The sequence below is a fragment of the Mixia osmundae genome (genome assembly GCF_000708205.1).
Source record: "Mixia osmundae IAM 14324 unplaced genomic scaffold scaffold_1, whole genome shotgun sequence".
NCBI classification, from domain to species: domain Eukaryota; kingdom Fungi; phylum Basidiomycota; class Mixiomycetes; order Mixiales; family Mixiaceae; genus Mixia; species Mixia osmundae.
The window spans coordinates 1,483,824-1,508,203 of record NW_014575563.1 but is presented as its reverse complement, the minus strand read 5'-3'; the positions used below and the strand labels follow the sequence as shown (position 1 = coordinate 1,508,203).

The 24,380-nt window shown below is 56.0% G+C and overlaps 16 protein-coding genes across 16 annotated transcripts; 8 read left to right on the top strand and 8 right to left on the bottom strand.

Annotated features, from left to right (window-relative positions):
* Positions 1 to 56: 56 nt before the first annotated feature.
* On the top strand, positions 57 to 2,250 carry L969DRAFT_42498 (uncharacterized protein; the record flags this gene model as incomplete). The annotated part of the gene is made up of 2 exons (XM_014715620.1): positions 57 to 96; positions 149 to 2,250. 2 exons carry the CDS (start codon positions 57 to 59, stop codon positions 2,248 to 2,250), a joined length of 2,142 nt encoding a protein of 713 aa, XP_014571106.1.
* Positions 2,247 to 3,565, bottom strand: L969DRAFT_43613 (uncharacterized protein; the record flags this gene model as incomplete). Its single annotated transcript, XM_014715662.1, has 2 exons — positions 2,247 to 2,638; positions 2,686 to 3,565. The coding sequence occupies 2 exons, from the start codon at positions 3,563 to 3,565 to the stop codon at positions 2,247 to 2,249; spliced, it is 1,272 nt and encodes a 423-aa protein (XP_014571148.1).
* Positions 3,566 to 3,616: 51 nt separating this feature from the next.
* Positions 3,617 to 4,896, top strand: L969DRAFT_84409 (uncharacterized protein). The gene is made up of 2 exons (XM_014715661.1): positions 3,617 to 3,722; positions 3,776 to 4,896. Exons 1-2 carry the CDS (start codon positions 3,644 to 3,646, stop codon positions 4,828 to 4,830), a joined length of 1,134 nt encoding a protein of 377 aa, XP_014571147.1. The 5' UTR covers positions 3,617 to 3,643; the 3' UTR covers positions 4,831 to 4,896.
* A 114-nt stretch (positions 4,897 to 5,010) lies between these two features.
* L969DRAFT_14736 (uncharacterized protein) lies at positions 5,011 to 7,545 on the bottom strand (the record flags this gene model as incomplete). The annotated part of the gene is made up of 5 exons (XM_014714921.1): positions 5,011 to 5,570; positions 5,619 to 6,484; positions 6,532 to 7,241; positions 7,290 to 7,390; positions 7,440 to 7,545. 5 exons carry the CDS (start codon positions 7,543 to 7,545, stop codon positions 5,011 to 5,013), a joined length of 2,343 nt encoding a protein of 780 aa, XP_014570407.1.
* Positions 7,546 to 7,670: 125 nt separating this feature from the next.
* Positions 7,671 to 8,702, bottom strand: L969DRAFT_57196 (uncharacterized protein). Its single transcript, XM_014715660.1, has 4 exons — positions 8,034 to 8,702; positions 7,940 to 7,984; positions 7,843 to 7,892; positions 7,671 to 7,794 (listed from the first exon to the last, which is right to left on the bottom strand). The coding sequence occupies exons 1-4, from the start codon at positions 8,663 to 8,665 to the stop codon at positions 7,700 to 7,702; spliced, it is 822 nt and encodes a 273-aa protein (XP_014571146.1). The 5' UTR covers positions 8,666 to 8,702; the 3' UTR covers positions 7,671 to 7,699.
* Positions 8,703 to 8,771: 69 nt separating this feature from the next.
* On the top strand, positions 8,772 to 11,503 carry L969DRAFT_84406 (uncharacterized protein). Its single transcript, XM_014715659.1, has 3 exons — positions 8,772 to 9,836; positions 9,892 to 10,380; positions 10,432 to 11,503. The coding sequence occupies exons 1-3, from the start codon at positions 8,844 to 8,846 to the stop codon at positions 11,269 to 11,271; spliced, it is 2,322 nt and encodes a 773-aa protein (XP_014571145.1). The 5' UTR covers positions 8,772 to 8,843; the 3' UTR covers positions 11,272 to 11,503.
* L969DRAFT_21408 (uncharacterized protein) lies at positions 11,271 to 12,162 on the bottom strand. The gene is made up of 3 exons (XM_014714957.1): positions 11,868 to 12,162; positions 11,647 to 11,807; positions 11,271 to 11,601 (listed from the first exon to the last, which is right to left on the bottom strand). Exons 1-3 carry the CDS (start codon positions 11,871 to 11,873, stop codon positions 11,298 to 11,300), a joined length of 471 nt encoding a protein of 156 aa, XP_014570443.1. The 5' UTR covers positions 11,874 to 12,162; the 3' UTR covers positions 11,271 to 11,297.
* Positions 12,084 to 13,107, bottom strand: L969DRAFT_14732 (uncharacterized protein; the record flags this gene model as incomplete). Its single annotated transcript, XM_014714920.1, has 6 exons — positions 12,084 to 12,288; positions 12,340 to 12,461; positions 12,525 to 12,597; positions 12,648 to 12,790; positions 12,871 to 12,945; positions 13,009 to 13,107. 6 exons carry the CDS (start codon positions 13,105 to 13,107, stop codon positions 12,084 to 12,086), a joined length of 717 nt encoding a protein of 238 aa, XP_014570406.1.
* A 78-nt stretch (positions 13,108 to 13,185) lies between these two features.
* Positions 13,186 to 13,899, top strand: L969DRAFT_91978 (uncharacterized protein; the record flags this gene model as incomplete). Its single annotated transcript, XM_014715658.1, has 3 exons — positions 13,186 to 13,230; positions 13,286 to 13,697; positions 13,751 to 13,899. The coding sequence occupies 3 exons, from the start codon at positions 13,186 to 13,188 to the stop codon at positions 13,897 to 13,899; spliced, it is 606 nt and encodes a 201-aa protein (XP_014571144.1).
* Positions 13,900 to 14,125: 226 nt separating this feature from the next.
* On the top strand, positions 14,126 to 15,562 carry L969DRAFT_44183 (uncharacterized protein; the record flags this gene model as incomplete). Its single annotated transcript, XM_014715657.1, has 4 exons — positions 14,126 to 14,379; positions 14,438 to 14,459; positions 14,520 to 14,600; positions 14,657 to 15,562. The coding sequence occupies 4 exons, from the start codon at positions 14,126 to 14,128 to the stop codon at positions 15,560 to 15,562; spliced, it is 1,263 nt and encodes a 420-aa protein (XP_014571143.1).
* On the bottom strand, positions 15,252 to 17,706 carry L969DRAFT_84401 (uncharacterized protein). The gene is made up of 4 exons (XM_014715656.1): positions 17,033 to 17,706; positions 16,888 to 16,974; positions 16,404 to 16,831; positions 15,252 to 16,352 (listed from the first exon to the last, which is right to left on the bottom strand). The coding sequence occupies exons 1-4, from the start codon at positions 17,542 to 17,544 to the stop codon at positions 15,703 to 15,705; spliced, it is 1,677 nt and encodes a 558-aa protein (XP_014571142.1). The 5' UTR covers positions 17,545 to 17,706; the 3' UTR covers positions 15,252 to 15,702.
* Positions 17,707 to 17,739: 33 nt separating this feature from the next.
* On the top strand, positions 17,740 to 18,684 carry L969DRAFT_84400 (uncharacterized protein). The gene is made up of 2 exons (XM_014715655.1): positions 17,740 to 18,112; positions 18,169 to 18,684. The coding sequence occupies exons 1-2, from the start codon at positions 17,809 to 17,811 to the stop codon at positions 18,636 to 18,638; spliced, it is 774 nt and encodes a 257-aa protein (XP_014571141.1). The 5' UTR covers positions 17,740 to 17,808; the 3' UTR covers positions 18,639 to 18,684.
* Positions 18,628 to 20,276, bottom strand: L969DRAFT_84398 (carbohydrate esterase family 4 protein). The gene is made up of 6 exons (XM_014715654.1): positions 19,498 to 20,276; positions 19,333 to 19,445; positions 19,219 to 19,283; positions 19,106 to 19,173; positions 18,793 to 19,058; positions 18,628 to 18,745 (listed from the first exon to the last, which is right to left on the bottom strand). Exons 1-6 carry the CDS (start codon positions 19,793 to 19,795, stop codon positions 18,710 to 18,712), a joined length of 846 nt encoding a protein of 281 aa, XP_014571140.1. The 5' UTR covers positions 19,796 to 20,276; the 3' UTR covers positions 18,628 to 18,709.
* Positions 19,837 to 20,438, top strand: L969DRAFT_69678 (uncharacterized protein; the record flags this gene model as incomplete). Its single annotated transcript, XM_014715652.1, has 5 exons — positions 19,837 to 19,906; positions 19,957 to 20,053; positions 20,106 to 20,207; positions 20,255 to 20,325; positions 20,378 to 20,438. The coding sequence occupies exons 2-5, from the start codon at positions 20,042 to 20,044 to the stop codon at positions 20,436 to 20,438; spliced, it is 246 nt and encodes an 81-aa protein (XP_014571138.1). The 5' UTR covers positions 19,837 to 19,906; positions 19,957 to 20,041.
* On the bottom strand, positions 20,383 to 23,087 carry L969DRAFT_84396 (uncharacterized protein). The gene is made up of 6 exons (XM_014715651.1): positions 22,720 to 23,087; positions 22,213 to 22,663; positions 22,097 to 22,156; positions 21,023 to 22,022; positions 20,700 to 20,964; positions 20,383 to 20,649 (listed from the first exon to the last, which is right to left on the bottom strand). Exons 1-6 carry the CDS (start codon positions 23,027 to 23,029, stop codon positions 20,489 to 20,491), a joined length of 2,247 nt encoding a protein of 748 aa, XP_014571137.1. The 5' UTR covers positions 23,030 to 23,087; the 3' UTR covers positions 20,383 to 20,488.
* On the top strand, positions 23,039 to 24,269 carry L969DRAFT_91971 (uncharacterized protein; the record flags this gene model as incomplete). Its single annotated transcript, XM_014715650.1, has 3 exons — positions 23,039 to 23,068; positions 23,118 to 23,792; positions 23,853 to 24,269. 3 exons carry the CDS (start codon positions 23,039 to 23,041, stop codon positions 24,267 to 24,269), a joined length of 1,122 nt encoding a protein of 373 aa, XP_014571136.1.
* Positions 24,270 to 24,380: the final 111 nt, after the last annotated feature.

The window sequence follows — 24,380 nt, the reverse complement described above, 5'->3', positions numbered from 1 at the left end:
TGAATTTCACCAGACGCGAGAGTGAGTCTGGGCCGGGGCCGGTTGCTCGGTGCAGCATGGCTCTGCAAGCTTTGCGAGTCGTGTTTGGCCTTGCATGTACATCGATGGTTTTGCTCTTTGGCTTACGATCTGACGACTGCGTTCGCAGGTCCGGCATCAACGCTAGCACGGTACACTGCACGCTCCGCCAGTATCATCACCTTGAGCCGGCGTCAAGTTCATGCTGCTCGCCCCGCGCGGGCCAAAGCAGTGTCTGTCCATCCAGACGACCATCTCAACAATCGAGCAGGACCGTCCAATGATCGTACGACGCTCTCTCGGCCCGCCCGCTCGACTTCACAACGCGAGCGAGAGCTGCAAACGCTTAATGGCGTTCATAGCTACTTGCACGGCTCCAGACCGTTCAGCGGCCTCCTGCCAGATGACAGCCCGCTCTCACTGCCCACGCTGGATCAGTTCGAACCTGCACCGACTCCTGCAGACGAGACAACGCGAGCGATATTGGCGTCAGCAGACGATGTAGCGCTTTCGTCAGACGGCAAGCTTTCCGGGTCGGCGCTCGAACAGAGCGCAAGTCTCTACAAACTGGCACTTGGAGCAAGCAAGCAGCCAGGGCGCTTACTCAGCATGCTGGGCTCGCACATCGACTGGCACATGATCCTCCCTGGCCATCTCGACGCTGCTCTGGACGCTCTCCTGCGTCAGCCAAGCCGCGCAAAAGACTCGCAGACGCTCAGAACGGCACACGACATGGCCCTCCTGGCGATCCAGAAGCAGAAAATGATCCCGTCTGATAGAACGCTCGACTTTCTCCTCGCCAGCTTGATGGGCTCACGCCAAGCAGACTCTCCAGCGAGCCTGTCGTCTTTTGCTGTGCTGCGCGCACTCGAGGCACAGAAAGTCACACCGACCCTGCGTCAGTATGCTCTAGCAATCCAATCCGTCCTCTTCTCGCCTTCGTCTGCAGGTGCTGCAGCAACGATCGAGTCAGAGTTTCAGACCGCACGACTGCTTGCTCACCCTGTACCAGATGCGCGACTCTTCAATCTGGCGATCTACGCCTGCTCGCTGACAAAAACGTCTGAACCTGAGCGCGCGCTCGATCTGCTCATTGAGATGCAAGAATTGTCCATTGCGCCCACACGAGCAACTTACGCTTGCGCTATCCTCGCCTGTGTCAAAGAAGGACCCCAGAAATGGTACTACGAAGGTCTCCGTCTCATGCGCGAGATGCTCAGTCTCGGCCTGGCACCAGATCGACTGACATACGAAGCCTTGCTGCAAGGCACGACGAAGCACAAAGATTTGGCCAGAGCAAGGTGGATCTTCTTGCGTATGATGCAAGGTGCACAAGCTGGCGATACCAGTCTGACGCCGGATCAGTATACGCTCAGCACGCTCCTCAAGACTTATGCTACCTACCGGCCGCCGGACCGACGCGCGCCGGGTCTCAAGGGAGGCCAGCCCAGCGCTCACGTCGATATTGCGAGGGAGCTCGATTTTCCCGGTCCGCTGCCCAGGAGCTCATACGATGTCATCGAAGAAGCCCACGGACTCGTACAGCAGACCCTCGGGCAGTTTGGTCACATCTTGTCCCTAGCCAAGTACGAAGACCGCCCGCGATCGTCAGAAAGCGCAGGCCTGGCCACACAGAGCACAAGTCTACGCATGGCGGACGATCTGCACAACGATATCCGAGCAAGCGTGCTCAATGCACTGCTGGCTGTTCATGTCTATCACTCGCGGTTCACCACTGCGCTACGAGTATTCGATGAGCTTTTCGACGATCTCGGTGTGCGGAAGACCCACAGGACGTATACGACGATCATGGCCAGGTGCAGGACAGGTAGAGACCGCGCCCTCTGTGCTAACCAGGCCACGCGCATCTTCAACGAATGGCAACAGCATTGCTCTGACGAGCTGGCTATGGGTCGCTCGCCTGCACCCAATGCTATCATCGTCGAGATGTGGCGCGGCAAGATAGACAGCGAAGCAAGGGATGTCAGACTGGATGCGGCCATCTCGAGCCTTCGCACCTTCATCAAGATGTATCTTGACGAAGAGACATTCAAGCGCACGCAACAGATGCCACCCATCCTCGCATTCGAGGACCTAGAACTGCTGAGACTCAGACTTATCGAGGATGAGCGACCGCGCGGCGTCGCCCTCCTCAGGAGGACCGTGGAAACTGGGGCACGTATTCAACGAGCATACGAGCGTATGCTCAGGTCAACGCGAGCTGTAGTCTAAGCTGAGCATTGCAATTGCATAATCGCGGCATCTAGCCAAGCTTGTAGCAGATCTTGCAAGCTAGCGAGCCAGTCGTCTTGCTGCTTCGCCAATTTCTGCACATCGATGTCGCCAAGCTCTAGTCTGTACCGTCTGCGAACGGCCGAAATGAAGATCTTCAGATTTTCGGCTCGTCTGTATGAAGTCGAACCGGCGTGCGTGTCGGCTGCAATGCGCCACCAGGTCGTGATATGACCCCAGTTGGTCGCCTTTCTCAATCTGAGCGTTGTGTTGAACGCTTCACACAGAATCTGTCCTTGCGCTGCTATGATCAAGATGGCAATGTTGTCGCAGGCCTGGAGCTCTGCACGGTGAGCGAGCAAGACACGCAGTGCTGTGGCGATTCGATCTGGCGCAAGCGTCAGACGGATATTAAAATACAGCAGACTGACTCACTCGCTGGACTTTGGTCGTCAGTCCATGCTGCGAGTACGAGAGCTATCTTGGGCTGAAGCGCCGCTGCGTCGTCCATGGCGTGGGCGTCGCCAGATGCTTTGCAGTCCGCAAGCAGATCAGAGATCAATGCAAGGTAATCTTTCAATCTTGCTCTGATCTGCTCAACGTCCTCTGTGATCGGCAAGATGACAGATGACGAGCCGCAAGATAGAGGACTGATTGGACTGCCGCCGGGCGTAGGTACGGGCGATGGGGCCAATCTGGCACAGCTCTCGAGCAAGCTGATGCCCGTATTGCGCGTTACATATCGCCTGGTTTGCACTCGCTCTGCTTGGGGAACTTTCGAGGCAGAAGCTGAACGCTTTATCTCGCTGTGTACTCTAGGCCGACTGGCGGTAGCGAGCGCGATATGAGCCATTTGACGCGCGATCGGACTCGTCAAATCTACAGCGTCGTCCTCTTCATCGTCGAGGAGAGCAGACGGGACGATAGCAACAAAATCCTGAGCGCTCCTGACGAATGCTTTGAGCCTGACCAGCATGGCCGAGTCCACTCTGTTGGCGGTCCATTCAGATTCCACTTTGCTGAGCTCCTTGTCGAGTTGCGCCGCGCAGTCGTGGATTCGCTGACTCTCCGAAGTATCGAGATGATCCCAAGGATGCTTCACAGGAGGTGGAGAGGGCAAAGGACTCCGGAGAGGCTTGGGCGAGGCCATACGCTGCTGCAGATGAAGTATTGGGCCAAGCTGACTGACTGAGCCATGTCGGAGTGCCGAGCGAGAGAAGGGACGGTGGCTGGCTGTGATGAAGCTTGTCTCAGGGCTACGATCGGGCGAGGAGGACCCCGACTCGCTCGTCTTGGCCGAGCTGTCGCGGTCCATGCGGTGGACCAAGCGTGAAGCGCGTCGTCGTCTTTGTCCTCGTCTCGTCGCCCGACGACAAAGGGCGCTCGTTCGACAATGACTGTCCTGCGACTCGCCGTGTCTGTCGTGGGCATCTATGTCTCTTTTCTCAGCTGGGCGCTTGTGCAAGAGCGACGTGCGTTCCGTCAGAGCTCAGCACAAAGGCACGAGCTGATGATGACGATGCAGTGTCGACAACGCCGTACAACGACCCTGCCGGAGGGAAACCTCGCTACTTCCGCTCGGTCATCTTTCTGAATACCGTGCAGAGCACACTGAGCGCGTTGAGTGCGCTTCTCTACCTACTCTGGCGACGCAACGCCTCGACACGTAGCTTTTCTGAGCTCGTCGGCTTGTCGACCAGTACTCCTCAGGAAAATGGGCACGCACAAAGTGCAAAGAAGACCGATGACAAGCGTATACAGCATCTCGTGTTGCGCTATCTGCAATGCTCGATACTCAATTCGCTCGCGTCGCCTTTTGGATTTGCCTCCCTGCGACATATTTCCTATCCGACGATGATCTTGGGCAAATCATGCAAGCTCGTACCCGTCATGCTCATGAACATCGTCTTATACCGCAGAAAATTCGCTGTTCACAAATACCTTGTCGTCGGAATGGTCACGTTGGGCATCAGCCTCTTCATGCTCTGCCAACCTGTCGACGCGCACAAGAAATCTAAAGGCGCTGCTCAGTCGAGCTTGTTCGGCTTATGTCTGCTCCTCATCAATCTGCTCATCGACGGTGCCACCAACTCGACGCAAGATGAGATATTCAGCAAGTATAAGATCAACGGAACTCAGATGATGTTCTGTATGAATGTTCTCTCGACTCTGCTGACCAGCTTTATCCTCGTCGTCCCTCTGCCCGCCATCCCAGTCCTGAACCCTCAAGGAGGTGGAGCGACTGAGGGTGCCGCGGCACTTGCATTCATACGATCTCACCCTGGCGTCTTGACGGATATCTTGCTCTTTTCGCTCGCCGGTGCGATCGGTCAAATTTTCATCTTCGACACGCTCGAACACTTTGGCTCGCTCACGCTTGTGACCATTACAGTCACGCGCAAGCTCTTTACAATGCTTCTGAGCGTATTCGTGTTCAAGCACAAACTCGCCTTCGGACAATGGGTCGGCGTGGGCGTCGTCTTTGCTGGCATCGCTGTCGAAGCTCAGGTGAAGCGGAATGCTTCGCGAGCCAAGAAGATCGTTCAAGAGCAGGAGAAAGCAAAGCTAAAGGAGATATAGAGGTGCTCTTGCAGACTGTTGTTGTGCTACTATGCATTGCTCCGCTGAGAATCCGTGGATGCCCAACGCGGATCATATGTATTGACATGAGCCGCAATGTACATGTAGCGCCCTCGGTCTGTCTTTGCTGGCGGACTGGAGCGGGCTGACATCGTAAGCGGGCTGACGTAGTTGCTGTAGCTATGCCTTGCCGCGCTTTGCAGCGTACAGCTGCGCGCCACGCCTCAGACTGACGAGAACTGCCTCGACTTGCTCCAATTGATGGCTGGCCGAAACAGCTTCTGTCCAGTCATTTCTCGTGCGCATGATACGCAATCCGATTTTGATGCGAGATACTTGCTCGACATACCCAGCTTCGCCAAGCGACCGCCAAAAGCAATCGCTTTCGATCTCCGTCGAAACAGTACTGAGGCAAGTCAGCCGTTGTGTATCAATTGATCCGCCGTCCAGCTCATCAAACATTCGCTCTTCCTCTTCGACTTTGCGCAAACCGCCTCGTGCCAACATCGCGCGGATGAGCTCGAGATAGATACTCTTGCAAGAGCTTGCACGCGTTTCTTTGCTGATGTCTTTCGCCCAGCCTGACGAAGGCACAAGCTTGCACTTGAAAGACGGCCAGATATCATCGGGCTGGTCCGGCGTCACGGCCAACTTGGCAGCTTGCATCGCGCCTTCGGCTTCACTCCTGAAAGGTACCTTGAAGCCAGTCCCGCTTTTCGTTGGTCTGCGAGCGGGCGCCTCTGCTGACGCCGTTCAGCCATATACGAGCTACAGCGAACAACGCTGACCTTTGGCAGGGGGCTCTACCATGTTTGGTCTTGGCAGATTGTTATTCCGCGACTTCAGTGGCAGAGCCTCGGGGAGCTCTTCGTCTTCTGCGATCTCATGCACAGGCACAGGCACCGGCACATTCGCTATAGGCGGAGAGGAAGGCAGCCGAGTCTCTGCGTCGAGTGAGTCGAGGAACGATTCGTGAGGATCAGCATTTTCGCCATCGACCGGCTCGACCGGATAGACGTCATCTATATCACTAGAGTCGTCACAGACAGCGTCGAACGCATCACTAGCTGGATCTATCATCGGTACGAGAGCTGCGGAACTGGCACCATCGTCTTCGCTCGGACTCGCATCTAGCAGCTTTTTGCGAGTACGCGTTCGTTCTGGGAACTTGCAAACATCGCACATCTGATGGCACAGTCGCGCGACATTCGCTTCGTCTATCGTCTCGCCGAAGTATCGAGCAATGACTTCATGCCGACATGTCGTGACGTTCTCGCAATAATTGATGACCGAGTCGCTACTTGTCACCAGTCCCTGTGTTGACGGTACGCCCACTTTTGCAGCATGAGCGTTGCGAGCCTTCATGCTGGCGGAGATGAGATGCTGCAAACGAGCTGCATCCATACGATCGTAGAAGATCAAACAGCGAGCGATATTGCCATCCCGACCCGCCCGACCGCTCTCTTGATAATACCCTTCGAACGAGGTCGGCAGATCGTAGTGGATCACATAGCGACATGAGGCCTTGTCAATGCCCATTCCGAACTTGACAGTCGCTACGACGACGTCGACGCGCGTTTTGCTCTCGCTAGCGAGCTGTTCGTTGTTGAGCCACTGGTACTGCGTCGTGGTCAGCTCTTTCTCAGTGACGTCTCTGCTCGTGTGTGAGCATGTCAAAGAGCACAAATGTTATCAAGGCACCTATGATAGGGCTTTGCAGCGATACCCTGGGCGTCGAGCCAGGCAGCGAGATCGTCACAGGTTTGCTTGGCGCGGCAGTAGATGATGCCTGAGATGATCGGCGGTGGCTCATCACGCCTGGCCTTTGTCATCTTCTTGATGTACTCGAGGATCTGCTGACGCTTCTGTTCAGGACCGGCATTGACATATGCGACCTCATAGTACAGCTCTGCTCGGTTGAACGACTGCTCGAACCGTCTCAATGTGTTTTCGTGGAGGTTGAGCGAGGTGATGATATCGTCCGCCACTTTGGGCGTCGCGCTTGCTGTGAGAGCCATGATGGGTACACGGGGAAAAAGCTGTCTGAAGAGACCGAGCTGAGCGTAATCGGGTCGAAAGTCTTTGCCCCATTGGGATATACAGTGCGCCTCGTCGATGACCAAGCGTGAGAGCTCGCCGTGATTGTAAAGCACCCTGAGCACTCTCTGAAAACTGATCAACGCTATTCGCTCGGGAGTGACGTAAAGCAGCCTCGTCTTTGGGTGTCCGCTGTGCATGTCACGCAAGATCAACCGCGCTTGATCTGGGTCTGTCTTGCTGGACAGGCTGCCGGCGGCGATGTTCAGCTTGTCGAGTGCTTGCAACTGATCGTCCATGAGAGCAATCAATGGGCTTACGACGATGGTCAAGCCGTGCGGTGCAGCTACCGCCGGGACTTGGAAGCAAAGGCTCTGGCATTTGCATGTCAGCTCGATTGCAATTGCAGGAGCTCTGCCAACCTTGCCCATGCCTGTAGGCGCAATGAGGAGACAGTCATGGCCTTGAAGTGCGGCAGTGATCACTTCCTCCTGCTTGCCCCGGTAGTCCTGTTTGCCAAAGACTGCTCCGCCTTTCGATCAACGCCAGAGATCAAGAAGCAGCTGTCTTACCCCTCGTGAGGAGATAGCGTGCTTGCCGTAGCTCGCGCTCTGTGTCGACTCGCAGACGTTTGGCTGGACTGTGAGTCGTCTCATCGTGAAGCGCTCGCTTGTTCATCGTGGAAGACCGGTGTGACGAGTGAGCAAGACTGTGAAGACTTGCTTTCTCGATATTGCTGTCGATCGCGACGCGACTTGATTGACAGCACGTGCAATGCAGGCAAAGCATGCCCCAGTGGCCCACAGACGATACAACAAGTCCTTTCAGATGGTCAAATCTTCTTCTGTTTGGCGGCAGAGCGCAAGCTGGTCGCAATCTCGGCACCAAATACGCTGAGAATGCCCAAGGGGAATACGAGCCAGAGACCTGCTTTGTGGTCAGCCATGTTAGGCAACCGAACGGGTGCAGACATACCATTCGGGATGATCCAGTACATCAAGAGCTGGTCGAACGAATTGTGGCCGCTGTGAAACGCGATGAGCAGTCTTCCGCTGAGCTTCGCAGGCCTTACATGTTGCAAGCACCGCAGAAATACTCTTGCGCCCAGTAGAGGATTCTGCAGTATCTGATGAGCTGCAGCTGACAGCAACTTCAGACTGGCTTACGTCTTTGAGAACGTCATGACGACGCTCGTGAAGCCAATCATGACGGCCAGAGGGCTCTTTTCGATGGCCAGGCCAAGGTAGCCGAAGTTCAAGATCGTCTCGACGATGTTGAGCGATGCTTGAGCGAGCGGGAAGCCGTCATTGCGGTCGTACGAAGGGAATCCGTATATGTAATCCACCTTGCTGTATATCGAGTACGGCGACCAAAGGTAATGGTACTTGCCGCCTGGCATCGAATGAGGCCGAGCAAAGAGATAGCCGGTATCCCAGATAACAAGCAGTGAGGACACAAAGAACCACAGCGTGATCCAAGCGCGCGGTTGATGCTCGCCTTTTCGCGCTTTCGCATTGCCGCTCGAGCCTAACATCCTCACGAGTTTCGAAAAACCCGGTGTCGCGCTCATCGGAGATTTGACTTTACTATCGCTTGACGTACGCGTGATCTTTGCCTCGGGAATGCCGTTTGGCGTGACAGAGACTGTTGATGGTCTCGCTTTGCGTGGTCGGCCGACTGGGCGCTTGACAGCAGGCTCCGGAGTGGGCAAATCGACTTTGTAGTCGTCTAGGCGCGAGGAGACCTGTCTTTGTCGCGGTGCACCGGCAGGCTGACTGGCCGAACGGGTCGCAACCATTGCGCTGGTTTGGCTTGATTGAACGTTGAACCCCTCGGCGGACGGTTTCGTGCCTGGACGCGACTCCAACCCTCTCTGGTAAATGTCACAATGCTCAGTCATGACACGGCGGGCACGGCATGATCATGAAGAAGTTCGCAGCGCTTGATCAGCGGTTCTCGGTCCAAGTCGAGGGCAGATGAGTTCCCCGGCTGGAGGGCCGTCGATCTTCCAGCCCAGGAGGAACAAGGCCGGACAACTGACCTCGAGCGTGCTAGGGCCATCTCGAGCAGCGTCATCAGCGCCCTCGCCCGGCAGCAGCAGTCATGTTCAGCGCACGCTTAAGACAGAGACACCCAATGGCTCCAGTCCTCGAGACGTGCGCAACTCGAGATCGCCCCAGGCAGCCGCTGCACAGAGTCCCGCCAGTTTGGGCGCCTACAATACGTATGAGATCCGTAGTGCGACGAGGGAGCAGCTCGAGCGATGGAAGCACAATATCATGAAATTCCCTGCTGGCGAGGATGACATCGTCGTCGATCCCACGACATGGTCCCGTCCTGTACAACTCACCCGCAAAGACTTGGAGACAATGCAACAGATTGAAGAGGCGCGATTGCTCAGAGAGGCAGAGCAAGCTACTCTCGAGCGCAAGCGAGCAAAGATGACGCCTGCCCAGCTCGCGCGCTCGAAGATGCTCGAAGATCTCGCAGCCGAGCGGGATCGTGCAACCCAGGCAGACGCAAGTCTCGTCGGCCCGACGCTCGCCGAGTCCAAATACGGCAGCGTAGCGGGCGAGGGCGATGCTGTATCGGAAGCCATCAAGCCCACGAAACCCAAGTCTCGTCAGATCTATGCGACCGAGAACTCGCTGCGCAATAAGCGTGTCATGCACGAGGAAGCCCATCCATGGGTACTCGAAGAAGCATCTCACCAGGGCAGCAAGGATGACATGAAGATGTCGACCTCGCAGGACGGTGAAGATGAGACGTCGCATGGCAAATGGATCGGAAGGATGGAAGGCTCCTCCGGCGATCTCATCAAGTCAGAACGCGGCTCAGCAGCCAGCTATGTTCTCCTCGTTGCCGAGGCAAACGATACAGCTCTCCGCGTCTTGCCTGTGCATAGATGGTACAAATTCAATCAGCAACCGCCTTATAAGACCCTCAATCCAGACGAAGCAGAAGAGCTCGTGAGCTTGAAGCAGAGGAAAGCCTCTCGTGCCTCGCTGATGTGCCTCTGTGCAGTATGCGCGAATGCAAAAGGGTCAAGACACAGAGACTTTCTTCCGCAAGCGTAGAGCAGAACAAGCAAAGCTGCAACCGTCACCAAGTCGCTCCCGCCCGACCGTCGCACAGGCTTCTGCAGCCGAAGGAGGCACCAAGATTCGTCTCTCGCTTCCTGGCGCATCGCCCCCGCCCCCTCGCGTCAAAAGGGAGTCTACGCCTGTCATCAAGCAAGAGGGCTCTCGTTTCAAGAAAGAGGCTGAAAATCATTACGCTATCGTGGGTGGCCGCGTTACTCGACTAGACCAAGGCGTTGTGGATCGCGGTGGACGATCTGCAATGACCGGAGACGACGACGACGATATGCCTGCTTCGCATAGACGCAAGAATGAAGCCGAGGGTGAATTCGACGAATTCGACTTTGAAGATGACTTTCAGGACGATGAGGAAGGCATTGGCAAGGTCGGGGATGAAGCTGATGATGACGAAGAAGCAGCAAAGGAGCTCGAGGTCGGTACCCGCTGAGGTCTCATCAAGCGAATGCTGATTACTTGTGGTCAGGAACGACTCAAACGCGAATTGCGTGCTGCAAACAAGACAGGCGAAGCGGCTTTGCCAGACGATGACGAGAATGAGGAGAACGAGCGCTTCGGACTGACTCCTCGCAATCTCAATTCGGCTGGCAAAGCGGCCAAGAAGCTTCTGAAGAAGCATGCACCCAAGACACAAACGATGAGCGATGATGAAGAGTCTAATCCCTATCTATCCTCGCCTTCCGAGAGCGGCAGCGACGATGGTGCGACTGACGCAACGAAACCTACTTCGAGCGAGTCTCGATCCGTCAATTCGTCACTGCCCGGCACACCTCTCTATCGCTCAGACTCGCACAGCGGTAAAACGGCACGTCCAGAGCACAGGAACCGCGATCGAACGCACAGCGGCCGGCAATCGCCTTCTGGCTCTCGTGGCGCTTCTCCTGGCCTCAGCACGAGCACGAGCGGTTCCGCACATATTGCCAAGCGAGCGACGAGTCCGAGTGGACGCAGTCAGAGATCTGCCAGCCCGCCATTGCAGAGCAGCAAACGCAAGGCAGATCGTGACGATGCCACGGGCGCAAAGCGGCCTCGTCCTGCTTCTCCCCAGGCCGGAAGAGCAGGATCGCCTACCACGCCAGGTGGATTTGCCGGCACGGATACGACGATCACCCAGGCAGAGGTGGTTGCCGTTCTCCGCTCGCGCGGCCCAATGACAGCAAAGCAGCTGCTGAGACTATTCAGAGCCAAACTCTCAGCGGATCCAGCAAACAGGGAGACGATCTCAGCGATCGTCCGAGCTATTGTCGAACCCGTCGCTGGCGAAGACGGCGTTCAGCAGATTCAACTCAAAGCCGAGTTCAGATAGTCTCTGTACCTAGGGGCTGCATCTGTCTAGCTGAACATGAGACTAGCTGCGACGTCTGGATTGCCCCCGCTCGCATCGAGCAGTCTTATGGCTTCTTGTCTGCTTACTCCTAGAGCCATGAGACTGTCGATTGCTTGAGAACTGTGTGAGCTAGCAGGTCCAGGTGCTGCGGGCTCTGAGGAGCTCGCCGGCGCCCCTGGAGTGAGAGTATTGCCCGTTCCCGGAAAGCTTGTCGCTGTGGCTTCGGCACTAGCAGCAGCTGCCGCGCCAAGGGCTGCTTTTGGGTTCGACTGCAATGGGTGGTCTTTTGGGATCTGCACGTTGCCATGCCTGTCACGGCGTCAGTGGGCAAGAGGCCAGCAAAGGAGGACTGACTCGTCTGCTTCGAGAGAATCGAAGTGTTGCTTCGGAGCCTCATGTTCTGAGAGGAAAGGAATTCTGCGGCCCTGGATGATGAGTGCGTCTTGTGCGAGGTCGATACATGCTTGATGTCGTTTGAGCATGTCTAGACCGAATAGTAGATCAACGCCTCGTCCCTGTGGCACGAAAGCCGAGCATTAGCGTTGCTTTGCAAAGCCGAAGCTCCGGTATCTTGCCTCCATGATGGTGAAACTGCAAGGCAAGAAGAGATCTCGTCCGACGCGGATTTGTGCGCTATGAACCCGGCCGAGGATCTTGGCAGTACCAACCCCCGTCGCAATTCCCGCAAACCGCTTGTCGATCAGTCTGAGTATACCGCATGCTTCCGCGCAGTCCGGGCTCACTGTGAGCAGCTTTAGCCACGATACATGATCACGGACGAAGCAAGATGCTCAACTGATAGTAGCTTGTGCGCCAGAGTCGACAAATGCCTTGACGGGTCTGCCATTGACTTCTACATTGACGTAGAGCATCTCCACCCGACCGAACGACTCGGGTGAGTATTCCATCGCATGCTCGAGGTTCTCATAGACCGCTTCCTCCCTGATTGCCTCCTCTATCCTCCTCTGCGCTTCTATATCGAATGGATCTGATTCTCTGCAGATCATGCGATTGGCTTGATGCGCTGTGAAGTAGTCGTGAACCTACAACAGCTCTTGATTGCGTTGCTGCTCCATCATGCTCTGTTGCCGCATGTTCGCCAGTTGAGGCAACAGCTGATGGAATCTCTGCGGATGCGATTCGGCTGCACTGGCCATCTCTGGATGGGTCTAGCAGCGGAAACGCGGTCATGTTCAGGAAGAAAGTGACGCGCCGCTCCCGCAGGGACTCACACTGCGCAATCTGGCGAGCAGCTGAGGATCACCAAGGAGTTGTAAACGCATCATCTCCGATTGCTCGAAAGGTCTGATGTCGCTCGTCAGCCGGCATGAAGCTGACGGGACAGTCACGCTGACAATGAATTTGATGGATTGGACGCGTAAGCTGAGGATGAGGGAGCTTGCGATGAGCTTGCAGGAGGTTGGGCTATTGATGTGGATGCAGTGGCTCTATCGTTGCGTCGCATGAGGATCATATCGTCTTGCTTGACACCGACAGACTGGAAAGCAGCGACAAGAACGGGGAGAGATCGAGGTCTCATCAGTCCCCTTTGCGGCTGAGAGGGAAGGCGGAGCCCACTTTGAGCGTTGCTTGAGGAGATCTGAGCTCATTCTGGCCAAAATAGAGGATCTGAGCTTCTGTGCTGACGCCGGACTGTGGCAAATGAGGACGAATTTAGGCTGACGAGTGACAAGCTCAGTGTACACGCAAGCGCACCTCCGCCTCGAGCAGGGCCGAGAGATTCTCAATCTCCATCTCTGCATCGACATCCAGGCTGTAATTATCGCCTTCTTCGGTGACGACGATGAGCCTCATCCTCGGTCTAGGCTAAGTGCCGGTGATCGTTTGGCGCGACTTGCCAAGTCGCTATTCGATCTTTTGCTTCGACTCGAAATGATCTTGCTCGGCGTCAATCTACCAGACAGGCGGCTCGTCAAGGTCGGGCAGCTTTTTGGTCATCTTTGACAGTGTTGGACTGACAGGGATTCGGCAGATTGCACTGACGGCATTCCATGGCATATCGCATCATACCTCCAGGTTGATCTGTGCTCGCCTGCTGCTTCATGATCGACTGAAGGTGGAAGAGCTATCGGAAGATCAGCTCAACTCTCTATCGGCTCTTCTGTCATCGCCCGCCACTCATCCCCTCGTCGCTACGCCCGTCCAGGCGCCATCTGTGCCTCAGGCGAGCACAAGCGAAGTAGGACAGCTAAGAGATGATCAGACGAGCGAGAGAGCGAGACGAGAGGATCCACTACGGTCTCTGATCCTCGAGGCGGATCTCAGGCGGAAAGTGAATGCAGACATTGCTCATCACCGCAACATTGGCAACTATAGAGGCAGGCGACATGTCATGGGTCTCCCCGTCAGGGGTCAGAGAACGCACACCAATGCCAGAACAGCTCGTGTGTACTCTCTCCTTAGCATATACAAAGTACGTGCTGACCGGAAGTGACAGGCAAGTTGAATCATGCAGAGCGGCGGAGGGGTTATGCTACCGTCGCCCATCTCGGCTTAGGGACACCTTCACTCTCAGCCATGACAGGGTCAAGCAGCTTCCTCGGCTCTGCGATGGGACGCCATCTCCTCGGTAGTACACACCGGTAGTGCCGGCCTCCTTTGCTGTCTTACCGGGAATGCACATGGCATGATGACTTCCTCGAGGCTCGAGGAAATCCCGAGAATCGCGGCACAGACGCTCTGCCGCTGTCCTCCTCCCTTGCACTCGCTCCTCATCCTCTGCGCCCTCGTCAGCTGACACACACTTCCTCTTGAGACTCGTCTTCGCTTAGGCACGGTACAGAGTCACTTTATCGGTCACGAGTGAGCAGCCATGTCACCATCTATCAACGACCTCGTCGACAACCTCGACATCTCCTCCTCCCCCTCCTCCCCCTCTCGCCCATCGAGTCAAAACAGGAAGCAAGTCCCACTTCTATCGAGCGACAAATACGCCATCTCCCACGAAGCCTCGGTCGCCAATGTCTATCTCGATACCGACGCCTACTGCAAGGACGCTGATCTCGTCAGACTCGGTGACCACTTTGGCGAGGTGCTCTCTGTCAAGGTCATCCTCGATGCCAATGGGTCAGTCAAATGCTTCATGCCGGATGCTTGTGCTTGCTGATCACGCTGGCGGTGACAGCATGTCAAAGGGCTTTGGCTTTGTACGTCTCACCGCTCACTGTCGTCACAGCGTGCGCTGCTGACATCAGGGTTCGACACAGATCCTCATGGCTACGAGTGAGGCAGCTACGGCACTCATCAAGCATTTACGCTCGCAAGGTGTCGCCTCTCACTTTGCCAAGGTACTCACTACCCCCTTGCAACCATGCAAGCCACTCGCTAAAGTTTGCCTCGGCAGGAGATGTACAAGGCAGGTAGCAAGCGCCAGGGCAAGCATCACAAGACCGGCACAGACAAGACGAACCTCTACTTGAGCAATTTGCCCAAATCGTGGCAAGAAGAAGATCTCCGCAATCTCTTCCTCCACACTTTCGCCGCCCAAAAGCATCACGTCTCTGTCCTATCTGTCCGTCTGCTTCGTTCAGACTTTCACGCCAAGAAGCGAGGCTATCCCACCTCGTCGCCGTCTGCGAACGAGTCAAAGGGCATCGGCTTTGCCCGACTAGGCACGAACCAACAATGCCTTCAGGCCATACAGTGGCTCTCGGGTCGCGTGCTCAAGAGTGCCATCTTGCCCTTGCAGATCAGATTCGCAGACTCGATCGGTGGCAAGACCAACGCGATCGCGCCCACGCAAGTCGAGCAGGCTCAGCCTCAGCCGGTCATCGTCATTACTTCAGCCGATGCTGCCACTTCCACCGAGTTTCTCGACGACGAACTGGAAGTCGTCTCGGTACCTGTCGAGACACAGTCAGACAAGAGCAGCCCGAGCTGCTACTCACCTCATGCTACACCTCCTTCGATCTCTTGGCAGCCTCATCTCCATCATCATCCCGCCTCGGGTGCACCCGTCCTCGCCTCACCCAGTGCCACCTCACCAGCCTCGAGCTTTGCATCTCCTATGCCAACGCCCCCCTGGCACTATGCCGGTCCGAATTACACGACGTATGACTACACTGCTGGCCCTTTCGAGCATCCTGCCTATCATTGCTCACAGCCGCCGTATTCGATCCACTATGGCAACAATACCACGACCGCCGCACCTAACACAAATCTCTCGCCATTAATGGCCTATGCTCAGCCTCACCCGATCTATCCGTACCCTTACTGCTATCAGCCTTACGGTGCAGGCTCGATGTATTGATCTACAGCGCCACCGTTTGACGTCCTTGTGCAAGCTCGGTCAACGATCTTGCATGTGGCACATCTGTTGCGGCTTGGGGTTTCTTCGTTGTAAAATCATGACAATGGTTCGTACAAGCAACATGATCCGACTATGCGATGCTATGAATGATGCGGATGAAAGTGCTCGCGAATAGCAGAGATGGGACCATCGATACTGCCCAGATAGAGCTGATGCAAGACTGCAGCGCCAAAGATCGGACCGGACGGGAACAGCATCGGATGGACCTTATCCTGCCTCGCCTGGTATCCCTCCCACATTCTCCCGAAATCAAACACCTCAAGCCCCTCCTCCTGACATATTGCACTCGTCAGCTCTCGTATCTGATGGACGCGCACATCGGCAAAGAATGACGAGAATTTGCCATCCTTGAATTTGCCTTCTATCCCCGGACCCCAGTCCTTCGAAGCAGACAGAGCTTGCTGACCGATGCGATGCATCTGGCGCACGACCAGCCTGGCATGAGGGTAACGATGACGAATTTCGCGAAGGGTAGACTTGAACCGCCTCGTGTACCACTCTAGCCTCTTCTGGCTGAGTGCAGTCGCAGTCGACCTATCCTGCTTCTTGTCCAGTCTGCCCCAGTATGCTGCATCCCACATGCCACTGTGGAAGAGGATGAGGTCCGGTCCGTGATTGTTCGTGGCCATGTCGATCATAGGACCGAAGAGCTGATCTAAGCGGTCTTCGACCTTGCCGGGGGCATGCCAGTCTGCCTGACCAGAATGCTCATCGGTATCATCCATCCCGTCTATACGGAGGACATTGAGCTTGGCTAAGACACCAAAAACGGTAGGCTCACAGTGGAAAGAATTGAACATCTGAAAGTCTAGCTCAGGTATCTGGAGCGTGTAGGGCTGGTTGCGAGGATCCCAGCCCTCCATGGCTCCCCTCACCTCTGGATCACTATATGAAGTCGGTTGTACTTCTCTATCCATGAGCGTAGCGATATCGTCCAGCGCATTTCGGTCGACAGAATCGCCAATCATGAGCACCGACTTGCCTCGCATGAACTGCAAAGCGGCAGACGCTCGAGCGGCTTGGGGTGTCCCCCGCAAGACGGACAAGGAAAGGTTGGCCGGCTTATGGTCGCCAGACGCATCATAGCTTTCCTGGATGCGCGCCAGTGTCTGCTTTGTAGGGTAGGCTGTGCGTAGCATGCGAAGGTAGTCTGGCGCAGGTGGACATGACTGCGAGAAGGGTCTCCATTCTGTTGCCATCAGATTGGATCTTTAAGCAGACAGTGGCGTCAGTAGTGTCAATCGTCGCGCTGGATGATTACTCACTCGTCAAATGCCAGATAGCCAGGCAGGCTGAACGGGTCGCAGACGGGATGATCGAAGAACGCCGGCTTATGGATGAGTTGCGCGAGACTGTCATGAGCTGTCTCAGTTGATGGCCGACCGAGCTATCGACAAGATGGCCACCCACCTCGAATTGCCGGTGAAACTCCTCATGACGCCAATGAGAACGAGTGCGAAAGCGCCGACGAGCGTGTACCGAGCAGCAGATGACCAGGCATCCATATCGAGATATTTGGCGACGTGCTCAAACTCGCCGACCAAGACGGGAGAATCCTTTGTGTGACCGCGCGTGGCTCGCTTGCCAATCGATTCTGCCAGGCTGGATGGACTGCCGTTGACGCTATGGGTACGTCTGTGTGTCCTCCTGTACGTGGGCGGGGTCGAATTGAGCTCGTCGAACGGTGCGCCCAAGCCGAGCCCCTTTGCGAGCAAGGGTGACGTCTCGGAGCAAGTGCTCTTGCTCTCCCTGCCCGACCATACTCGCGAATCCGAGAAGACTTCATTGGCGAGCAAGCTGGGACTGCGCGGTGAGTAGGCATGCAGTCGGGGAGATAGAGACGCAGGCAAGCCGAGTCCGATGCGAGGTGATCCTATCGTGCCTACGTGGACTGAAGGCGCGGCACAAACGGCCGTTGCCATGTTGCACTAGCTCTCTTTGCTCGCGAACAGTCGATCTTGTGACTTTGTCGACTTTCGCGCTCGAGGACGACACCCTCGGCCCATCGCTCGCTCGTCCTCGGCTTCATCATCGCTCGCAGTCTTGGTACTGGGCCCCTGCCTAATTCGTCTCTGCCGCGACTTTGCACCCTTGCGACGCGCGCCATCCTCGGCTCACAGCTATCTCAGCGCTTGGTTGCCGGCTGACACGCAAGCAACTGCCCCACGACTCGCCATCGAGGCCTCATGGCAAAGCCACAGAATGGCCTCGTCAAGGCTTACCTGATCACCTACAACACCTTGTCATGCGCAGCTTGGGCGTACATCCTCTTCTCGCTCGGTCTGCACCTTGCCACACCACCAACGTCTGGCTCTTGGCTGTCTCGTCATGTTGGTGGTATCCTTGATGGGAACGTCCCAGCTGGATGGGCATATGATCTCATCGAACGCTCCTCGACGAGCTATGACAGTATTGGCGATCTCGTGCGGATCGTCCAGACATTCGCCATCTTGGAGCCGATACACATTCTCCTCGGATGGGTCAGAAGTGGTCCGTTCAGTCTGTCTCCACGTTTGCATGCAAAAGGTGGATCATCAGAGATACAGGTCTACCGACGACGATGCTGCAAGTGATCTCACGCGAAACAATGGTGTGGCTCGTCTGTCATACTCTATTAGAAGACCAAGTCGAGGCACCGGCACATACGGGCATGGTACTCGCATGGAGTATCACCGAAGTCGTGCGCTATACGACATATGCCACCTCACTCTTGGGATTCAAAATCGCTGCACTCGAGTGGCTCAGATACAGCATGTTCTATGTACTCTATCCGCTGGGCGCGGTGACCGAAATGGGTCTCATGTACGAAGCGCTCCCGTCTGTCTGTCTTCTCTGGGGAATCACCATCGTAGCTGATCATCGTGTCAGTGTTATCGAAGAGCGATATGGAAAAACAGCACAGATGGGCTCGATCGTCCTGATGATGTATTGGCCTCTCGGCCTGGTTCGCATGATGACCTACATGGGTCAGCAACGCAGCAAGTATCTCAACGCGGATCGGACAAAGACGACTTGAAACGATGCTATGCATGTTTGACGCGCACTATGCTATACTATGCGATGCTGGATTAGCGAGCGTGATCTACTTCAGCCGGCGGGCGTGCCTTCACACGTCCAGGTGTTCTGCTAGCAGATCAGCACGGTCTCCCTTGCCCGCGAAGAAAACATACGTCTCTCGTGCCCGGTGCGCCAATGACCTCATACCAGGAGCCCGAGCTCATGCCAAGACATTCTGGCACGGAGACGAGTCGATAACCCGCTTTCTGAAGCACAGTGACTGCATGTTCCGTCGTGTCGCCTGCTGTGGTTGCTAGCGTTTCGTGAGACAAGGCGATGCCAGGGCTAGGGTACTGATTTGCTTGCGAGTCGAATTGAGCATCTGAAGAAGCTGGCGAGGCGCCGGTCGAGTCGCCAGAGTCGAGCGACCACATTGCGACTGCTTTCTAGTCAGACTCCGAGCATGATCTTGCGTATTTGACTCACCCGAGTATCCTCGATTGCCGAGGACATCGAGAGCAGCTTGGTTGTATGCGCCATACGGAGGCCGGAACCTACATGAGTTCAGTACGATGTGGCATGTAGCGTAATGGACTGACCATTTGGGCTTGATGCCAAGGATCTTGCGGAAAGCATTCTCGACGAGATCGAGCTGCTTGTTGAGCTAGGCAACGAGTCATCGGTGGCAGTCAGCGCGCAAGAGAGGTGCTCACTTCTGAAGCGCTAAGCTTGGTAATGTCTGCATGTGTCCACGTGTGACTTCCGATGAGATGACCGGCCTGAAAGGCGGCCTTCATCGAATCGGCTTGATCGTAAATACATCCATCTGTCCGCACAGGGCGCATCAAGACGAGCATCAAGTCAACGTGAAAGCATACAATTGTTGCCGTTCAGGAAGAAGGATGCTTTGACGTTGTGCGCGTTGAGGTACGAAACGATCTTGCTTTCATACAGATAGGGACCGTCGTCGTAAGTGAGTGCAAAGGTACCCGAGGTCGTACAGGTCGAATACACGGTCGCTGAGCCCCCTCGTTTGAGTCTGCGCGCGCCGAGTCGGCTGCCCGTATCGCTTGCCGGATGCACATTGCCTTTATTGGGTATGAGGGGATCTGCTGCTGCTCGCTGCATAGACAGTGAGAGTGCGATGAGCGAGAGTGTGAGGAGGCGTCGTGCCATTGCTGAAAGAGTGTGCCGAGGATCGTCGGCTGTCGGCGTGGAAGGAGGATCTACTGACGTGAAGTGAGTTGCAGAGTGTGCCGGCTCGTGTCGTCGGTGGATGTCTTACTACTGAACTATTGCTGTGACGAGGAGGAGAGAATGAGATGAGAACAGCTCACGCCGAGCATCGAAGGCGCCGGCAAGGATGGTCGACTCCGCGACTTGTCGAAACGCTGGACGCAGAACTTTACAGAGCCGAGCAGTATGGCGCCCTCTGTACGTCTGACGATGCCCTGTATAACGCTCAGTGGCTGAGAGCCGAGTGCAGGCTCGTCCGGCTTCGAGTGGACAGATTGCATCGCTGAGCGACGAAACCAAGTACGTGCGCAAGGAAGAGCAGCTCACCCAGCTCGTCCGTCAAGTTGAAGAGGTGAGCTCACCTCGTGCTCATCATGCCCAAGCTAAGACAGGCGGCAGACCAATGCTAGGATACAGATCGCCATACTGGAAAAGAAAAAAGCGATACAGCGTATGCGCATAGAACGGAGGTCCTTGGCTCGGCTTCATGGCTCAGCGCAGTCGCTGATGGCAGCACGGCAGTATACTTTATTCACACCTCGAGCAGCAACGGGAACGAGCAGCAGGCAAGGCGCCTCAGTAAGATTGAACCCGTGACGGACTGTGTGTTGTAGCACGACTGCAATGAGAAGATCACAGCTTGGGAGGTGTGCTAGCAGGCGCAGCTTCTTCGCACACAGCACGCATCTCTCGCAGAGCTTCAGCCAGAGCGGTTCTGAACTTGTGCGTCGACGTTGTGGGGCAGCTCTTCTTGGATTCAATGCCGAATTTGATGATCTTATTGCCAGCAAGATCTGCTCACGACCGGATGAGCTTACGTCAAGACAGGGGAGTGGGCACGCACAGTTGATGCCATAGCCATCGGGCCAGACGGTGCCGAACCCTGTGCCGAAGAAGCGATCACCCGCGCTCAGTCCGCTCGTGCTGAGCTTCCATTCTTGCGAAAGACTGAACAGCTCGTCTTCGAAGAGCGGATGCGATTCGCCAGGCTGCAAGACGAGCTTGAGACCGAGCAAGTGTCGATCGAATCCTTTGCCCATCGAGGATTCGCGCGTGAATTGATTGTGGTATTGAGTGGCCTTGGTCAGCAGATCGTACAGCGTCTTTGACTGTGAGATACGCAGTACTATTCAGTAAGGAGTACCGGATAGCCGAGCTAGAGCTCACGTCTGATTTGCCAGATGTCATGGCTTGCACCCAACGCCAGCTGTCTTCACTGAAGCTGCGAATAACATCTGTGCGTCCATGCAGGAACAGTCGTGTGGATGCGGTCTCATACGTCGCCGTTGCTTTCCCTTGATCTTTGAACCATGCAAGCTGGAGCGCTTGCTGTAAATACGCGTCGGGAGACTGCTTGGCAGACTTCTTGATCCAGTCGACACCATACTCGTCGAACCAGAGCATCTGTCCATCGCTATCTTTGACCAGACCATCGACGACGGCTTCCGCAGCCTTGATATCAGCTAGCGTCCCTTCGTCAGTCTTCCATCGGATCCTCGCAAAGTCGCTAGACGGCTTTGCAGGCGCAGACTCTTTCCCGCAGCCCTCAGCGAGCGCATAATCGCAAACGATCGAAGGGATCAGAGCATCGCAGGGCGAGTGCTCGCCCATCATTGTAGCTCGCGAATTACTCTCGACGTTGATCCCGACGGCCTTGTCGAACCATCTATTGTGCCCTTGTCGACCGGCGCAGGAGTTGAGAACGTGCGAATCGAGATCGAGCGAGCGATCGATGACATCGCCGGTAGTGCTCTGCTTCAGCTCGGATGATAGCGAGGAAGGGTATGGACTGTCATGCACGCGTGTCCAGTCGTCGAGTGCGACGGTGATGAGCGCATCTTCCGTGAGCGACATGGCCTGACGGTTCTCGGGCGCGACGGCCAGCAGGCGTTCCCGGGAATCTGTCCATGTGTCTCTACCGTTGCCGGTCAGAAGACCGACGGGTGCATCGAGATCCGCGCCCGAGCGAGATTTGACATCGGCAACAGCGCCCCAATATGCAGATTCTATTTCGTCTTGTGATTTGTAACGACCTGCTTCGTCAATGACATCGACCCGATAGAACTGATCTCGGATGATGAGCAAGATGTGTCGTGCAGGATGAGGATGGGGTGCATGGGTGAGCAAGTCAAACGGTTTGCGAGGCACGCGATTGACGCCATAGATTCTACGGGTCATCCAAAAGCGCAAGGCCCTCCCTGTCAGTTCGCACAAGACAGATCTCCGATGAGCTCAGCGTACCGAGTGTATTGGTGCATGTCGAACGGACCTGCTCTAGAGCCATCTGGCAGGATCTCCTCCCTGTCGGAACCAGCCGCACAATCAGCAAAGTCAAGCTGACAGCTCGGGCGACATACGTGTCTAGGCGGCGTTTGAAATCGATCAGTCGCCAAGTGAGACCTGCTGCACGCTTGACCTGCCAGTCTGTGAACTCCCCATCGAGCGGGCGTCCGTCCGTGATCGCTTTGGGCACGTCTTGGTCGTGTGCCATCAAGATCCACCAGTTCGAGTTGACAGGCAGCGGAACGCGCCAGGAGTGGTAGGCTACCCTGATCCAAAAGTGATCGTCTAGCCAATTGGACGGCGTCGCTCTATCGATGTCTATGAGGCGTTGCTGAAGGTGTCGGCGGGTCTGAAGGAAGTCCTTTGCGATGTCCTCGCGTTTGGTCATCTCTGCCTCAACCCAAGCCTCATCGTGACCTTGTTGTCTTGCTTGTTCGAGCAGGAGCGGTCGCAGGGACTTGACATATTTGCTCAGGGAGCTTTCGAGCGCAGGCACAGGCAGTCTCGGTAGCGTCTTTTGGTGTGCTACGCGCCTTTCTGCTCAGCCTGACAGCGGCAGCAGAAGCGGTGAGGTGACCTACCAAAGGTCTTGACCTGATCCTGCTTGTATGGAGTGACGGCGAACATCCTCCTTGCGGCTGAAGAAAAGGCCTTGTACTGGTCCGCCCAGCTGGCTCTTTTCTTTCCTGAAGTCGAGCTTTCTGTCGCGATAGCCAGACCGGCTCGTGTAGGGATCGCTCTGAGCACCGAGCGAGGACTTGTTGCTCCACTACGCAACATACGCTCGCACCCGCTTGCGCTCGAGCCCGTCTCCCTTTGAATTGCCGATTTTAGGGCGAGGCGCGCGCGCGTGATTTTGACATGGCCAGCCAGACAAAGTGCACACGTCATCACCTACTGATGCTCGTCACAGTCGTACGGCATGGGGAGGCAAGTCCCTGCATCGTCCTGCCTGGATCTGGCTGACATAGAAAGGCAGAGTACTGACAACCTCCGTGCCGTCTGGGCTGGACATTTGGATGCGCCTCTCAGTCAGTATGGCATGGAGCAAGCCAAGCGCGTAGGGGCGAGCTTCAAGCATCTGCCCATCACTGCCATCTACGCCTCCGATCTCAAGCGAGCTCATTGGACCGCGCAACAGATTCACTCGCAGAACGCCGGTCCCTCTCCTTCCGATCGACAGACAGCCTCGTCGCCTTCGAGGAAACGAACGCGATCGACAGAGATCGATCATCCTCACAATGATGCCGAGACGGCTGGACCCGATTCGTCTGCACGTCTAGAGCGAGCGTCGCAGTCCAGGCAAGACAGTACGTCTGCCAATGCGCCGTGCGATTCAGATCTAGGCAGAAGAGCTATCGCGACCACGCCGCTCCTGCGCGAACAATTCTTTGGTGATGCAGAGGGCAAAGGCTGGCAAGCCGGCAGCTACTCCAATGCGCCATACGAGAGCAAGCGGGAATTCAAGTTCCCCAACGGCGAAACGCTGCATGACGTCGGCAAGCGCGCAGACAAGGTGGTCAGACAGATCATCCTGCCCTGGCTGCTCCGTGAAGCCAACGAGCGTGGCTCTACACGGCGGAATCTGACGGCGCCAAGTTCTCTCGAAATACCAGATGATACTGTGCATCTTGTCCTGGTCGCTCATGGCATCGTTCGTCATTGGTTCTCTTGCTCGCAGGTATATGAGCTGACTGCGCTCATATCTGCATAGATGATCTCCGAGCTTTTGCACGCCTTTCATCGGGCAGCAGATCCACGTGCTCCTTGGGTCAAGCGCGGAGGGCTGCAGAACACAGGCTGGGGTCGGATGCACATGGTACTCGATCCTGTCGTGCTCGATGATCTGCCTCCCGGCGTCATCGCCGAAGCCTACGCAGCCACGGAAGCGACAGAGTTTCCAGAGCTCATACCCGCCCTGAGCCCCTCGTCCGGCTTACTAGATCTGTTACGACCGCAGGTCAAATTGCTTGCAATGAACCAGACAGATCATCTGAACGGTCACAGACGACAGCCGGGCGGGCTAAGCAGGCAAGCATTCGATGCAAAGCAACAGACGCTCATGTCCTTCATGAGTGGCGGCGGTGGTGGTACCGCGTCGCCGTCGCCCAAAAAGAAGAGCGCTTCTTGATGTTGTAAGACCACCCTGCAGCCGTACATCCCGTCGCTAGCTCTGAGGCTGAGGAAGCGGCCAGAGCTGTGCAAGTAGCAGTAGACCTTGAAGCCAGCAGGATCCGAGGTT

Bases quoted from the DNA above. Each gene is read 5' to 3' on its own strand.
- L969DRAFT_84409 (XM_014715661.1), top strand. From the start codon at position 3,644: ATGACTGTCCTGCGACTCGCCGTGTCTGTCGTGGGCATCTATGTCTCT. The intron at 3,723-3,775 runs GTGCGTTCCGTC...ATGACGATGCAG, and splicing joins GGCGCTTGTGCAAGAGCGAC to TGTCGACAACGCCGTACAAC.
- L969DRAFT_57196 (XM_014715660.1), bottom strand. From the start codon at position 8,665: ATGGTTGCGACCCGTTCGGCCAGTCAGCCTGCCGGTGCACCGCGACAA. The intron at 7,985-8,033 runs GTAAGCCAGTCT...CAGATACTGCAG, and splicing joins GTCATGACGTTCTCAAAGAC to AATCCTCTACTGGGCGCAAG. The intron at 7,893-7,939 runs GTAAGGCCTGCG...CGCGTTTCACAG, and splicing joins TTCTGCGGTGCTTGCAACAT to CGGCCACAATTCGTTCGACC.
- L969DRAFT_84406 (XM_014715659.1), top strand. From the start codon at position 8,844: ATGAGTTCCCCGGCTGGAGGGCCGTCGATCTTCCAGCCCAGGAGGAAC. The intron at 9,837-9,891 runs GTGAGCTTGAAG...GCCTCTGTGCAG, and splicing joins CAGACGAAGCAGAAGAGCTC to TATGCGCGAATGCAAAAGGG. The intron at 10,381-10,431 runs GTCGGTACCCGC...ACTTGTGGTCAG, and splicing joins AAGCAGCAAAGGAGCTCGAG to GAACGACTCAAACGCGAATT.
- L969DRAFT_21408 (XM_014714957.1), bottom strand. The intron at 11,602-11,646 runs GTCAGTCCTCCT...ACGCCGTGACAG, and splicing joins GATTCTCTCGAAGCAGACGA to GCATGGCAACGTGCAGATCC.
- L969DRAFT_84401 (XM_014715656.1), bottom strand. From the start codon at position 17,544: ATGGCAACGGCCGTTTGTGCCGCGCCTTCAGTCCACGTAGGCACGATA. The intron at 16,975-17,032 runs GTGGGTGGCCAT...AGCTCATGACAG, and splicing joins AGTTTCACCGGCAATTCGAG to TCTCGCGCAACTCATCCATA. The intron at 16,832-16,887 runs GTGAGTAATCAT...GTCTGCTTAAAG, and splicing joins GGCTATCTGGCATTTGACGA to ATCCAATCTGATGGCAACAG.
- L969DRAFT_84400 (XM_014715655.1), top strand. From the start codon at position 17,809: ATGGCAAAGCCACAGAATGGCCTCGTCAAGGCTTACCTGATCACCTAC. The intron at 18,113-18,168 runs GTCCGTTCAGTC...TCAGAGATACAG, and splicing joins CCTCGGATGGGTCAGAAGTG to GTCTACCGACGACGATGCTG.
- L969DRAFT_84398 (XM_014715654.1), bottom strand. From the start codon at position 19,795: ATGGCACGACGCCTCCTCACACTCTCGCTCATCGCACTCTCACTGTCT. The intron at 19,284-19,332 runs GTGAGCACCTCT...CTCGTTGCCTAG, and splicing joins CCAAGCTTAGCGCTTCAGAA to CTCAACAAGCAGCTCGATCT. The intron at 19,059-19,105 runs GTGAGTCAAATA...ACTAGAAAGCAG, and splicing joins CGGCAATCGAGGATACTCGG to TCGCAATGTGGTCGCTCGAC.
- L969DRAFT_84396 (XM_014715651.1), bottom strand. From the start codon at position 23,029: ATGACGTGTGCACTTTGTCTGGCTGGCCATGTCAAAATCACGCGCGCG. The intron at 22,664-22,719 runs GTAGGTCACCTC...AAAGGCGCGTAG, and splicing joins GGATCAGGTCAAGACCTTTG to CACACCAAAAGACGCTACCG. The intron at 20,650-20,699 runs GTGCGTGCCCAC...GGTCGTGAGCAG, and splicing joins CGATGGCTATGGCATCAACT to ATCTTGCTGGCAATAAGATC.